At 42.5% G+C, this 15,508-nt stretch overlaps 1 protein-coding gene and 1 non-coding gene across 4 annotated transcripts in view; both read right to left on the bottom strand.

Moving 5' to 3' along the window:
* Positions 1 to 15,508, bottom strand: part of LOC112868550 (histone-arginine methyltransferase CARM1-like) — a 245,120-nt gene that overhangs the window by 137,962 nt on the left and 91,650 nt on the right. For all 3 annotated transcript variants that reach the window (XM_086684927.1, XM_086684928.1, XM_086684929.1), the window contains exon 2: positions 10,759 to 10,884. In XM_086684927.1, the coding sequence (XP_086541053.1) occupies positions 10,759 to 10,884 (126 nt within the window). The remainder of the gene's footprint in view (positions 1 to 10,758; positions 10,885 to 15,508) is intronic.
* LOC112868746 (U6 spliceosomal RNA) lies at positions 9,341 to 9,447 on the bottom strand. Its single transcript, XR_003224343.1, has one exon. It is a non-coding gene; the product is annotated as a U6 spliceosomal RNA (small nuclear RNA).

Below are 15,508 nucleotides of genomic sequence, written 5' to 3'. Positions count from 1 at the left end.
CCCAAAGACATTTTTAAAAACTACAAAGCAACACCTGAAGAACATAGACACAAAAACTATTTATGAAATTCTAGCACATCTAATTTATAAAAAGAAACACACATCATGACAATGAGCTTTCACTCAAAACTTCAAGGTTGTTTTAACATTCGAAAAATCAAATTCACCCTATTCACAGGCTAAAAATAAAATTGATACTCTCATCTTCATCTATCGAGAAAGACATTTTGCAAAACACAATTCAAGGTGGACATGACTAGCAAATTAGGAACAGAACGGACTTTCCTCAACCGAACGAAGGACGTCTATAAAAATACCTACAGCTAATGGTGAAAACTGAATGTCTTCCTTGAGGTCATGAACAACGTAAGGATGTCTAGGCTCACTTCTTCTATGCAACACTGGCCTCCAGGTCCTAGCTGGTGCAGTAAGCAAGAAAAAGAAATAAAAAGGGTACAGATTGGAGAGGAAGAAGTACAACTGTCTCTAATCACAGATGACATGATCACTCATCTAGAAAACCCTAGGAATCTACAAAAGAAGTCTACAAGAACTAAGTGACTCGGCGGGACTGCAGGATATGAGACTAATGTACCCAAAAATCAACCGTGTTCCCAAAGCAATGGATAATCAATGCATACTAAATTCGGGCTATTTGAGGAGGAGCAGGCCATTTATGTAATTTCAGAGTACCTTTGCCCCAAATGCTTATTTGTCATGAAGAACAGGGAAAGCACAGTAACGTTAACAGTAAAGAAACGGGAAAACATGTTGACCGGGTGCCCGAAATTCCTATTACCAACAAGAGGCAGAGACCTCAGTGCTCCCTAATGGGGTATCTACAGAAGGACACAGCATCAGGCTATACCTGGTAAAGCCCAAAGGACTCAAACAGATCAGAAATAAAGCGACAGCGTGTGTGGGTGTAAGAGATCAAATGTGAGAAAATATGTAAATTAATGAATCTACTTAAAGGGTACTCAGAAGTTCTCTGTCACGTTCACGTACCTTCTCTGTAAACTGGAATGTTTTTCAAATAAAAAAAAAAAAAATGGGAAAGCTTTCCCATGATTCACCAACTCCTAGAAGAAGGTCCACCATTGTCTTTCTTCATTTCCTTTTCTCCGTGAGTGAGATGTTGACACAAGCCAGCTTTGCCGTGTCTGTTGTTAGCATCCCAACTCAAGGTACGAGTTTTCTAGGTTCGGCGTCAACCAGTGAAAAATGAAAAGGGCAGCTTAGAAGCTGGGTCCACAGGCCTTGCATTTTCTTTTTGTCACTTGGGCGCCTTCCTTCCTGTCTGTGAGCCTCGGTGTCTTTGCTTAAAAATGGAAACCAAGAGTGATAACATGCCGGCCTCACAGGGCTGCTGTGAGAATCACAATGAACGGAAGTATGAATACACGCTTGGCAAATGGGTATAAAAATGGCATAATGCTCACCACAAAGCTGGGCCTCTGCTTCAAGGCCTCCGGATGCTCTCATTCTCCCTTGGGATGAAACCAGGATCCCCACCATGCCTCCAACATCTCACCTTATCTGGCCTCTGTTCTCTGACCTCGCCCCTCTCCTTCTCCCTCGTTTCATCTAGGCCCCCCGTTCTTAGTGCCTTTCTTCAGACACACCCTGCCTCACGGTCAATGTAATTCTGCTCCCCAGTCTGGACACCCCCCCGCCTTGTCCAGATCCGCATAAGGCTCCCCGTCCCGCACGGCAGGCCTCTACTCAAATGTCACTTCTCCATGAGGCTTCCCCCCCCCAAATTACCTACAAACGGTACACATGCTTAGTCCCCCGTCTTCCTCTGCCTCTTTCCCTGGTTTACTTTTCTTTTCAGCCTTTATCACACACAACTTCACTATAACTCTTCATTTATTTACTGTCTGTGCCCTTCTCTTCAAGTGTCAGCCACGGGGCGCCTGGGTGAGCGTCTGACTTCGGCTCGGGTCATGATCTCGCAGTTGGTGAGTTCGAGCCCCGCATCGGGCTCTCCGCTGACAGATTCTGTGTCTCCCTCTCTCTCTGTCCCTCCCCCAACTCGTGCTCTGTCTCTCTCTCTCTCTCAAAAACAAATAAACATTGAGATAAATGTCAGCTATATCATTGTAAGGACTTCTATTTAGTCGGCACTCTGTCTTCAGCACATAAATGTGTGCTTGGCACGGAAGAGACTCTCGATAAATATTTGCCAGATGCATAAGTGACTGAACAGGATGTCAACCTTGCACACGCCTAGTGCAAATCCACTAGCAGAGACTACTGCTTCACAGAATTTACCCCAAGTCCATTTAATTAAACATTTTTTTCTCCGCTGGCATCTGTCACTAACTATCTCCACTGCTTCTAAAACGCGGTGAATTTAAATGTACTGGATTTCACAGTGGTCTCTGGGATTCCCGGAGGTCATGGGACATGTGACAAAATCAGCCTTGGAGATCACGGAGTCACAGTTCTGAAGAAGGAGAAAAAGGGCAAAAACATTCCTCGCGCAGACATATTTGAATATTTGATCCTTTCTTTCCCAGAGATGCCACCTAATTATCAATACAGGTCAACTCCCCAATAAAGTTGGATTTTTCTCTCTTACCCAAGTTACAGATAATTGGCAGCTGTTGACTCACTTCTAAATCTAAAATAGCAGCCTCACATTTCAAATGCCACATTCTCTCACTCCGGAGAAGCCGAGCGCATCTCAAAAATTCAGCAATTGTGTCTGATGGGCAGTGACACCAGCCGACAGCTCACTGTCAACACCTAGGCTGACAAATGACAATCAAGACCCCCCTGCCAGCAGGGACCCGGGCCATCTGGGACCTTCTGGGTGACAGCCAGCTTGGCCCTCCCTTGCCACCACTTCCTACAGCTGGGGACTCAGGTCTTTCGCTTCATAACGTGCACTGACAGACCCAGAGTGAGGAGACGGCCGTTCTTACCATGAGTCTCCCAGGCCAGGAAAATCAGACAGGCAACTAACTCCTCCGGGGACTTTCACTGATTTTGAAAACTATTATTAGATTAAACCAAGGAAGCCCATCAATCCGTAAACACCTGCATTTGCAATCGGTGTGGTTCAGGGATTCACAGAGAGCAGTCTAGAGACACATAAACCACAGAATGCAAAGGGGTTAGGAGGCGTCCGTGGGAAAATTCTCAAGTCCAGTCTGAAACTCCTGGTAGCAATTATTTATTCCTTCTTGGAGAACCAGGGAGACCGAGAGATTAGAGCCAGTATTCTAAAGCAAGGCAGGGGCGGGGGGGCGGTCAAGGCCATTATGCTCATTCCTGAAATGTAAGTGACGCAGTGAACTGATGAAAAATTTGTATCAGAATTGGTCCCACTTATGGGCTCCTTACTTAGAAATGTTCCTCTTGCTTTTGTGATGGATGTAAACAGATTAAGGAGAACCTTGATCGTTTGTATTCTATATCAGGCAAAAGCAAATTGAACCTGGATTTCATTACTGAGCCCCAAATCCCTGTCTCAGAGAATGTAATGAAAAAGGTCAGGTGATTCTCCCACCCCCACCCCCCACGTTGTCTGGTAAGTGACTAGAAATCATGTACAGAGGGCTTCGTGTAGGATCAGGGCAGCCGACTCCCATTATTGGCCTCATCACTATCCAGGCTCTTTAAGATACTTTCTTTCACGAAGAAGCCGGGAAGCAGTACAGGCGGTGGATAGAAAATATGTGGTCATTGGATATCCTAGGGAGTAAAATTCATCCCAATTTCTTAGGACCGTTTCTTCTTTAATTTTTAAAAATATTTTTAATTACTTTTGAGAGAGAGAGAAAGGGAGAGAGTGCAAGTGAGGGAGGGGCAAGAGAGAGAGAGGGAGACACAGAATCTGAAGCAGGCTCCAGGCTCCGAGCTGTCAACACAGAGCCCATCGCTGGACTCAAACCCATGAACCGCGAGATCATGACCTGAGCCCAGGAGGGACGCTTAACCCACTGAGCCACCCAGGAACCCTGAGACCTTTTCTATTGGCCTCTCAAAATTTCTACCCCGCCACAACATAAAGAATTAAAGGAAAGGTTTTGTCCGGAAAATGAAAGGCAGCCTCAATTTTGAGAGTCCCTGAAACATCAAATCCCCAGGTCTGCTCAGACTTTTGTACCGACTCTGAACAGTACCCTCACGAAACCCGGATACTGTAGAAACGCGCACTCCATGTGGGCTTTACGAGTATGTTTCCTCGAGGATTAAGTGTTCCAAGTGTGAAGACATTGGACGAAAGGCTTTCCTTGTGTTTTTCTTGTGGCACAAGCTCTCTTCATTGTTTCTCTGGCTTCTTTCTTTCTTAAAACTACCCAGGTGTCATCGAGGAGGATGTGCGAGAGCGTGGGAAGAGTGTGTGGGCTTTGGAGTCAGGAAGCTCCAATCCGTGGTCGGTTAATTATTAGTCATATTACCTTGAGAAAGTGACTGATCTTCTCTGAATCTCAGTTTCCTCATCACTAAGATGATCTGTTTAATCTTCCCTCAAGTAGACGGTGTCTTATGTGACAGGTCAAACGTGTATGGTGTAAAAAGTAAAAATGACATTGTGCCCTTAGCCTCATTATGTCCCATTATATAGGACAGAACAATTTTCCATTGCTTAAAGCCTTGCCTTCCTGAAAGTCGTGAACTCTGACAAACATTCTAAAACATTTGCATCCTGAGATAAGCCACATCCTGATTCTCATTATCGAACATAGGAATTACTTGCCTTTATTAAAACTGACAGCTTTTCACGGGGCCTGGGTGGCTCAGTCAGTTCAGCATCTGAGCAGCTTAGGTCATGATCTCATGCTTCATGGGTTCAAGCCCCACATCGGGCTCCTTGCTGCTGTCAGCACAGAGCCCGCTTCAGATCCTCTGTCTCCCTCTTTCTCTGCCCTCCCCCCACTCTTTCTCCCTCCCTCTATCAAAAATAAACATTTTTTTTAAAGTTAAAAAACAAACAAAAAAACACAACTGAGTGCAACACCCATCCGGGTGTCTGCTCAAGACGTGGGCGCTTGGCCTGCCACGGAGAACCGGACCACGGCGCCCACTGCTCAGGCTGCTGAGCGGCTGCAAGGACCACTGAGTGGTCTTAAGCTACTCAGCCAGGAAATGGAAATAAGCTTGACAGAAAATAAAGAGTTTCTGAAAGCTGTGATCAAAAAAACCCAACAAAAACAAAAACAAAAACACAAACAAAACACAAAAAATACCTTAAAACAAAAACAAAAAAACACCCAACTCAAGTGTAATCCAGCTAGAACCGCAGAATGTTCTATTTGACCCACAAACATAGCCTTCTCTCTTCATCTGGGAGCCAGCTGTTGGGAAAGCCAGACCCCCTCACATATGTTTTATTATTGCAGATATAACTCCGCTCGGTCCTCGAAAAATGTTTATTAAGTTTGGCTTCTTTGTTTGACTTTTAACACGGAGGTCTCACTGAGATGCTCACACAGACTTATCCACCAGACCTTCCAAGCTGCATTACTTGAACTGTGCACTTTATAAGCCGAGCAGGTCCAGCCCCGTGTTCTCTGGCTTCTAGGGTGAGTCTAACTGTACTAACGTAGTGATTTTGTACTGACTTAGTCTGTTTCTAAATTATTTTTCGTCTCTTGCTGTCTGGATATCTGCTTTTATTTCTGCCCAAAGCCTATTTGAATTATTTCTACCTAATGGATGTCTGGTCCCCTCTAACAAATGAGAAGTGCCGAGAGGTTGGTGTTCATTTTCATTTGGTGCTGTTGGTCTACACTTTGGGGGCTACCTTGAATGACAGAAACATCTGCTTCTCTACATCAGGTGTTTAGTTTACCAAGACCAGGGGCCTGTCTCAGTAGAATGGTGAAGAGAGGTGCCCTGTAGGATGTCCTTCACTATTGATATTTTCTTTTAGCTATAAGAGACATTCTAAACTGCCTTGTCTGTGCCTCTCTTTGCTGCAAAGGTTGTTCACATATGCATTTGTTCAACTCAATGTGACCTATGAATGAAATTTCCAAGACTGTCATTCTCTGGGTGTTTATAAATGAGAAAATCTCCCTCCTTCTCACAGAGAAAAAGTGTTGGGAGTAGTTCCTCTGCAGGCCTCTTTCTGGACTCCTGTCTTACTTAGTATGCCAAGAGTTCAAGGCCTTGACTACTCTTTGCCTGGGCTGTTTCTCAGGGTTGTGTACGCAACAATCAACCTTCAGGTATGAAATAATATCTTCCTCTGGAGCAAAGAGCTTAGCTTGCTTACTGCTTGCTATAAAACAGCGGGTTCTCCAAGCTTGCTGTTCCTCTCCTGTAATGCCTACCATTGCATGGTCAGACACCCATTGGATCCTCTGCACCTGCCTCTGGGTATCGGGGCTCAGAAAACTAACAGTATGCTGACATTCTGTCTACTGCTCTTTCTCAGAGTCATTAACTCCTTACCTCTGACCAGAAGTCTTGTGCCTTCTGTCAGCATTCATGAAACAGTGGCAAACTAACTTATTAGCTTGCAAGTCAGATAAAATTTCACCCTTCACCATTCGTGGCAGAAACAAATGGCTTTGTAATAGGGTCTGTAATTGTAACTCTTTGTGTCTATGGCCAATCTTTTGAAAGTACCCTTGAAGATCATAGGAAGATTCGGGAAGATCATAGAAATATGTCATTGGCATGCATCACGGATATATCAAAGTCAAAAAGGCAGATCTACCACTGAAGGGAAGGAAACGTTTGCAAATATTTTGTGAGTTGAAACTCATTTCTCTTGGCTTGCAGGACAGAAGGCTCTGATTTGTGGGTTGTACGGTAATTGTACAAATGAGCTAGGATGTACGCTAAAGTAATGAAAATGTTGATTGCTTCTGGCTTTTCATGAATACCCATGACTACTGCCCGGGAAATGTGAAGTGTTCTGAGCGTGTGAATTTCTTTCTTTTGAAAGAAACAGGGAACACTCCCCTCATAATCATGACAGATTAACTGGTACCAGACTTTTCCTTCCACTGAAACAAGAAAACTACATGAAACAAGGAAGATATATGAAACAGTGCCGTCAGACAGCAGAGAACAGACAGGCAATGCAAAATTGTGATCCAGAAGGGAAACCAATGAGGACACTGCTACAATTAGCCTGGTTTTCTGTCTAGAGACATTATCCATACTGCAGCACATGGTCTGCAAAGCAAACCAGGACGGAGAGATCTTGCTGAGTGGAAGATACAGAGATTGGTATTCAGAAAGGCTGAAGCTGCTGGAATTTCTAAGGCCGATTACTCGAAAGCAAGCTCTTTCTATAGGAAGAAAAAACTAAAAATATTTGCATAGGGCTCCCCTTGAGTTTCTAGCTGAATAAATCTTAAATAAAATATGTGTAGGGTTGATGCCCAGAAGATGGTCAAAACCACAGTGGGCCAAGAATAACTATGAGAGAGCTCTAAGCTGAACAATTCCCAGAGATAACACAGGGTGGGGAGAGTTTCTAGCTCCAGCCAGAGTGGAGAGACCTTGCTGAACAATTAAGACGTAACAGCAGAAACCAAGGATCAGACACACCTTAGGAGCATGTCAAAACTAGACCTAGAATAAAGACTTCCCTAAGTCGGCCAAGGCAAAGCTAAAAAGCGAGTCTCAGAAGAATCAAGCTGACCTAAAATTAGCTAATCCATCTGAGCGAACAAACCTTAATACTCCGTAAAGGAAGTCAGCGGAATCCAGACACTCAATAGCACAACACTTAGAATGTCCAGCTTCCATGACGGAAAGAGATCTGCACAACTTCTAAGTACCTGAAAATTAAAATAATTCTCAATATCTCAGAGACCAAAGAAGTAATCAGAAGAGAAATCAGAATGTATTTGAACAGGATGACAATGAAGATGCAACATAGGGAAGTCTGGTTATATATCAGGAAAGCCAGAATTAGTGGAAGGTTAACGACTTCAGGAAATTATACTAGAAAAGAATAAAAGGACAAAATACCGACTTAAAGCTTCACTGTAAGAAGTTAAAACACAAGGGCAGAGCAAAATCACGGAATAAAAAAAACAAAGAAAATTATAAAGAGAAATCGATGAAATAGAAAAGAGGTAAGCAAAAGAGAAAAAAAATGCAACCCATAGCTGATTTGTTGAAAAGACTTATAAAATTGATAAACCTCTAGCGATGCTGATCAAAAAAAAGAAAGATCAGACATTAATAACCAATTATCAGGAGAAAAGAAATTATAATAAATATTATGAAGTAAGAGGATAATGTGGAGGGGCGCCTAGGTGGCTTCTCGGTTAAGTGTCTGACTCTTGGTTTCAGCTCAGGTCTTGACCTCATGTCTTCGTGGGTTCGAGCCCCACAGCCGGCTCTATAATGGCAACACAGAACCTGTTTGGGATTCTCTCTTTCTCCCTTTCTCTCTGCCCCTCTCCCACTCATGCTGTCTCTGTCTCTCTCAAAATACATAAATAAACTTTAAAAACAATGATAAAAAACGAGGATAACACGTAAACTATGAAGAAATTTTAATCTGACATCTTAGATGAAATGCAGTAATTCCACGGAAGAATATAAAACATCAAATCGACACGAGGAAAAAATCTGAAGTGTCCTATATCTACTAAATCACTCTATTGCTAAAACCTTAAGCCCCAGTCACTTTGCAGGTGAATCCTATCAAAAATTTAATGAAGAATTAATACCAGTTCTATGCAAACTATTTCATTCCAGGTAATTCACTACATTTATACAATATGATAGTCTCAACAGATCCAGAAAAATACTTAACAAAATCTAATGCCTAATTATAATAAAGATTTCCAACAAGCTAGGCAAAGAAGTAAACTTCCCCGATGTGATCATTGGCACCCACAAAAGATAGACCACACACATTATACTTAATGGTGACAAGTGGACTTTCCTTACAATCAGGAGAATGTCAAGGACAACTGCTTTCCCAGATCTATTCAACATTGTACTGGAAATCACAAGAATTTCAAAAAGTCAAGAAAAAAACATAAAAGGCATAAAGATCAGAAAACAGGGAAAGTCATCTCTATTTGCAGATGACAGTTTTGTTTTTGTTTTCGTTTTTATTTTATTTTAAATTTTTTAAAATTTACATCCATTTCAGGGGTAGATTCCTTAGTGCCCCTTAAGGGGCGCCTGGGTGGCGCAGTCGGTTAAGCGTCCGACTTCAGCCAGGTCACGATCTCGCGGTCCGGGAGTTCGAGCCCCGCGTCAGGCTCTGGGCTGATGGCTCAGAGCCTGGAGCCTGTTTCCGATTCTGTGTCTCCCTCTCTCTCTGCCCCTCCCCCGTTCATGCTCTGTCTCTCTCTGTCCCAAAAATAAATAAACGTTGAAAAAAAAAAAATTAAAAAAAAAAAATATGGAACACTTCGCAAATTTGCGTGTCATCCTTGCACAGGGGCCATGCGAATCTTCTCTGTATCGTTCCAATTTTAGTATAAGCGCTGCCGAAGCAAGCACGACAGTTGTTTTTTTTTAACATAGGAAATTCTAAGGAATCTAAAAGAGAACTACTAGAACTAGTAAGTGACTATAAAAGGTTGTGGTATCCAAGATTATTATTGAAAATTAATTAGAGACTTCCAGGGAGGGTGGCGGAGTAGGAGAATCCTGGGCTTAACTTGTCCCATGGATACACCTAGATAACACCCACATCAGGGTGACTAACCCAGAAAATGACCCAAAGACTGGCAGGACAGAGTCTCCACAGCTAAATGTAGAGAAGAGAACACACTGAAGAGGGTAGGAAAGGTGGAGACGCGGTCGGGAACCAAACTGACCCACGGGACTGTCTGTAGGAGGGAGGGATAATGTGGGCACAGAGAGGGGAAAGAAACAGATTATCACACCAGGCACCCCAGACACAGGGACCTACACTGGGAAGATGAATCCCCGTAACACGTGGCCTTGAAAACCAGAGGGGCTTAGATGTGCTGGTTATTATCATGTCCTCTGAAATGCATCATAAAAATAAGATGGACAGATGGATGAACAGAGAATGGAGAGACGGACAGACACGTGATACGTTCCTCACTCTGGCTGACTCCTGCATGAGTGGAATTTCAGAACAAGAAACCAGGTTAACTTCTTTATCCCAAGTAGTTATGAAACAGCTTAGGATATTTTAGCTAACCAGAGGAGACTATTTACCAAACCTAATGGTTTACACTGTCTGGATTAACACCAAGGATCAATTTATATCCAAGTTGAAAAAAGACCATCAACCACCTAAGGCAGACCTGAGGCACTGAGAGCCTTCATTTCCTTGATCAGATTCATAATCTTCCAGAGGGCCTTTCCGTCCCTTCTTAAAACACTTCCGGTTATATTCTACCTCCCTGCCGCTGTTCATTTGTCGTCAGGAGTCTAAAAATGTTCAGCTGATGATTCAAAGACAAAAACAAGGTCGAATCATTCTGAACGGCACGCCACTTGAAACGCCACATTTCTGCAAACAACCTCCTCTTCAAGAAGAAGCAACAGTAAGTGACAACGACCGGGACAATCCTTCCTGGCCTCTCCCGCAGCTCTGGATGGAGGAGGACCAAAAGGGGGGCCAAGAATAACAGCATTCTCATGGTCGACGAAAAGGCTGGTTGTTCTCTAGCCCCGGTGTCAGCTAAGCACTGTTTTCAAAGCCGGGTCTCGGTTGATGACAGCTCACATCAGGAAACACACCGCCAGAGCCAGCCAATCAGTAACAGCAAAGTCACCCAATCAGGAGACTCGGCCTCAGAAAAGCCAGGGAGCCAGGACAGGCGCAAAACTTACCCGCGTGAGATTCAAACTTCAACAGAGCACTGCTGTATCCCAGAGTGATCAAGACGGACTCCTTCCCCACGCGGCAACATTCTGTGTCTCTGTTGAGTAAGCATTTAAAGACACAGACGCCATCAGCTACAAAGGGTGAAAAAAAAAGAAAGGATTAGGAAAACCCATTTTGAGCACTGTAAAAAGGTTCCGCAACGCCATTCCTCTATTTCTCTCGTGTTCTCAAGGCTCTCCATTTCTTTCTACTTAATAGAATGCCTCTTGAGACGTAAGAGGATGTGAGGGTTGGAGATAAAAGACGAATTTAACTATGGCCCCATACGAATTTTTTGCAGGTGGGTTAGCACAGAGCTCAAAACTCTTGACTTATGTCCAAGGCCCCATTCCCTATAAACCTTGTACTCCTCAAATCATTTTGTATCCCTTGATGGCATTCCAGGAAAGTCAGGGAATGTCCCTGTGGGTGATTCTTTTTTTTTTTTAAGTTTATTTATTTGAGAGACGGGGGGAGAAAGCAGAGAGAGAGAGGGAGAGGGGGAGGGAGACGGAGAGGGAGGGAGGGAGGGAAGGAGGGAGAGAGGGAGGGAGGGAGGGAGAGAGAGAGAGAGAGAGAGAGAGAGAGAGAGAGAGAGAATCTCAAGCAGGCTCCACGCCGTCAGCACAGAGCCTGATGTGGGTCTTGAACTCACGAACCATGAGATCATGAGCCGAGCGGAAATCAAGAGTTGCTGCTTAATGGATGGAGTCACCCCGGAGCCCCCTGTGGGTGACTCTTGAGGTGGGTAATTCACCTCGTATGTACCAGAGATCTCACATAATCTTCACTGTAAGCACTGTCACCTCCAGTGTCTTGGCACAAAGACAAGGCAGAGACTTTAGGTCCAAATATGCATAGCTAGAAAGTGGCAGAACCAGAATTAAGACCCAAGATTAAATTTGACTCCAAAGCCCACTGTTGCTCCTCCCACATTGTGCAAGGCAGGCTCAGTCAACACGGAGCTTAGTTTGTGCAAGCGGGGCCGTGGTGAGCAGCCAGGCTCTGGTTAGCTTCATACATAGGTAACTGGGAAGTGACCTGCTATTCCTTCTTTTACAAGTTAAACAGGTCTTGGCGTTGGGGCAGCTGTAGGGTGGGGACAATAGTAATCAACTTGGGTTCTGTTCTTATCTCTGAGATTTACTCACCTAGGGACTCCAAGCACCTAATTGCACTGAGTCACATTTTTTTTTCACTATGTAAAATGAAAACACTGAGCTTATTCCACGAGCTTTGTGTGAAGACTGAATAATAAAGGTAAAATAATTTCCCAAATCCCATGAAAAGGAATTTTACGTGATGTGATTTAATGTCATTGCTCTCATTATAAAGATCTTCGTTCCCATCCTTAATGTCTTACATTTTCCCTTACAAGATCAAATGCAGTAAGTGCTTTGACTTAAAAACATAATTACATATAAAATTCTACTGTTACGTGAGTATGTGGCACATTCATGCACACCCATTCAACACACACACACACACAGAGTTAAGATGACCAAATATTTTCAGCCGTTGCTTCAACTGAACGATTACCTCCTGACGGAAGCATTCACATATATTTCGCACAAAACATCTCGGCTGGTTAAACAGCGCAGATGTTTTGAAAACATTTTCCTGGCATAAAGCATGATTACAGGTTTAACTGTTATAGCCCAGTCAGTGTCTCAAAGGCGTCGATGTCTCCTCACGAGAACACAACCACTAGTAGATGCAGAAGAGGGAGTCTGGGGCTCTTGTATATATAATATGTTTTCTTTAAATCACAAGAAATGTGGCTTTTTCCCAAGAAGTTAAGATTTTCTGCATTTACCAATTGTTTTCTTATGGTTTTGAAGTAGGATGAGAGAAAATAAAGATGCTGGCCTTCTCCAGGACCTTGCACACACACAACTATTACAGCCTGGGAGCTGGGAGCTCTTTGCAGGCAGGAGTGACTTTATTTTTTAGAATCATGATCTTTTCTTCCTCTGAATCAAAACCCGGCACAGTACCTCGTACTTAATACCTTTTGAAGCAGTGAAAGCATTTCTCCACATATTGATTACATGCCTCTCAGAATACAATAAAAGCGTCAAAATTTATCTGGTTCAATTCTCCTGAACTAGATACGGTCAGAATTTTTGTTTGTTTTGCTGTTGTTTGTGTGTTCAGTTATGATTTGATATTGCTGTTTTTTCCTACTTTCAGACGTTGCAAAATGCCTGACCATATATCCCCTTTTCTTCATCCTCTCCTATCCTCTGTTTAAATATGGGCGGAGCAGATCTTTTTTAAGTATGCCGAAAAATCCAGGAAGTACTCGTAACTCCTTAATTTTTGTAATCTACCTTTGCAAAAAAAGTCTTATAAAGTTTTTTTTTTAAATGTTTCTTTTTGAGAGAGAGGGACAGAGTGTGAGTGGGGGAGGGGCAGAGAGAGAGAGAGAGAGAGAGAGAGAGAGAGAGAGAGAGACAGAATGTGAAGCAGACTCCAGGCTCTGAGCTGTCAGGAGAGATCCCGACACAGGGCTCGAACTCATGAACCACGAGATCATGACCTGAGCTGAAGTCAGAAGCTTAACCGACTGAGCCACCCAGGTGCCCCGCAAAAAAAAAAAGAAAAAAGAAAAAAGAAAAAAAAAATTAAACAAACAAAAAAACCAAAATTAATGCTTTAAACAAAATTGAAAAGTAATTATCAGCTCGGAAAATATTTTCAGCATACCCAGCAAAGATTTAATATCCTCATGATACAATTTACTAAAAAAAAATAAGAAGGAACATCCTTATTGATTAGTAAGAGGGATCAGTAGGCAACTGGCAACTAGAAAAATGCCAAAAGCAAAAGGAATATGAGTAATGAATTTCAGGGAGACTCAAAGAAATGTGTAATAAATGAATGAGATCTAAATTTTTATGCCTCAATGTCAAAATTTTTAAAATATATATTAACAATGCCAAATACTGGAAAGCATATACGAATACGGTGAACAGCAGTTACTATATAAGTTTGCACGTAAACTTCCCTATTTCTGGGGTGTATTCTGCCCATGGGGTTCAAAGTTTAAAGTCAGTGTATTCTTTGCTGGACATTCTGCTCATAATCATTTCTTCCAGGATGTACCTGATCAAGTGCGGATGGATGTATATTCAAGGACGTTCATCTTAGAGTTGTTTACTCATAAGAAAATGCAGAGAAGAGGAGTCTACCATGTACATAGTTGGTTAAATCGAACATGATGTCTTCGTGGCAGGTTGCAAAACAGTACATACAATGTTATTACAGCAATTTAAAATGTTTATCTTCACAGAAAGCTGTTTAAAAAGGTACACACCAAAATGTCATCAGGGGTTTCCTCTGCGTGGAGAGATGTGGGGTCATTTTTATTTTTCCCTTTATAGGGTTCTGCCTTGTTTGAATTTTCCATGTGACTACTTATTTTTAACAATCAGAGAATACAAGCAGTCAAATAAAAAACACACTACCCTTACTGGTGTATTTTACCACATCCTCATCTTGGTGGGTATTACCATTCTTTTCATTTTCTCATTTATTAGATATTAATTGGTAGTTTTAGATATATTCAAAAATATATTCATTCAAAAATATTGACCTAGGAATTAGTGTATCTAATGTAAGCATTGTTTTAATTCTCATTTTTAAAATCATTCATAGAAGTGAGGAACACCCAGTTGGTTGAGTGTCCAACTCTTGATTTCGGATCAGGTCATGATCCCAGGGTTGTGATATCAAGCCCCATGTCGGGCTCTGCACTGACTGTGCAGAGCCTACTTGGGATCTTTCTCTCTCTCTCTCCCTCTCTCTCTCTCTCTCTCTCTCTCTCTCTTCCTCTGCCCTTCTCCCCTGCTCATACTCTAAGAAAATAAAATTAAAAAAAAATAAATTAACTCATAGAAATAAATGTTTTCTCATCCTTTCTGTTTGCTAATCTTGTAACTTGGACTAATTTCCTTTCCTATCCTTAGACGATGTTCGCACATAAACCAAACATTCTAGTTGCTTTCTGTTAACTAATGTGAGCAGTATAATAGTGCAGCTATCAAGTGTACAATCAAGTGTATTATCCACCAAGAAATGAGTCTTTTTAAGTGTAAAGAATCTGTATCAGAAAAATGAAGGAATACAATAAACAACCGTTGGGGGCACATCAAAATCCAAGACCATGAAACACCATTACAACACTGACAAAAAGTGGGGGTGATGGGGAGATCATTTCCACCGTACTTGTACATCTATCTTCCTACCAAGTTATTACTAGTAATAATAATAAAAAGTACATTTCCAGAACATTCTGATTCTACAAACATTTCCTTCATCCTTTCAGTGGCACAGAAGGCCGGGTGCTTCTGTGTCCTTACTGTCATTCTGCTTTTGAACTTTGCCTTCATCTGGGACACCTTTGCTTACTTCTTCAAAGGGCAAGTCCTGGATCTGCCAGCCGAGTAACAAGCACCAGAAGTTCACGTGCACAAAACTTGGGCAGCTTTAGAAAAGCCCAGAGCTTTGTTGCTTCCTCCTTGAGGAAAAGCCATTTGTTCTCCCAGAAGATTCTCAAAGAAAACCTTGACAGTGGTAAATCTAGATGCCTGTTCTATCTTCCACCTAGCCTCATCTGACAAGACTCCCAGAGGCATACCAAGAAATCCAGGATCTACCTGTGCTACGAGTACATCCAGCTGTCAGCGCTGAGCCTGATGTGAGGCTCGAACT

This window comes from Puma concolor, chromosome D4 (assembly GCF_028749965.1).
Source record: "Puma concolor isolate L17-30 chromosome D4, mPumCon1.1.hap2, whole genome shotgun sequence".
NCBI classification, from domain to species: domain Eukaryota; kingdom Metazoa; phylum Chordata; class Mammalia; order Carnivora; family Felidae; genus Puma; species Puma concolor.
The sequence above is the reverse complement of the archived record's forward strand: the minus strand, read 5'-3'. Positions and strand labels throughout refer to the sequence as shown.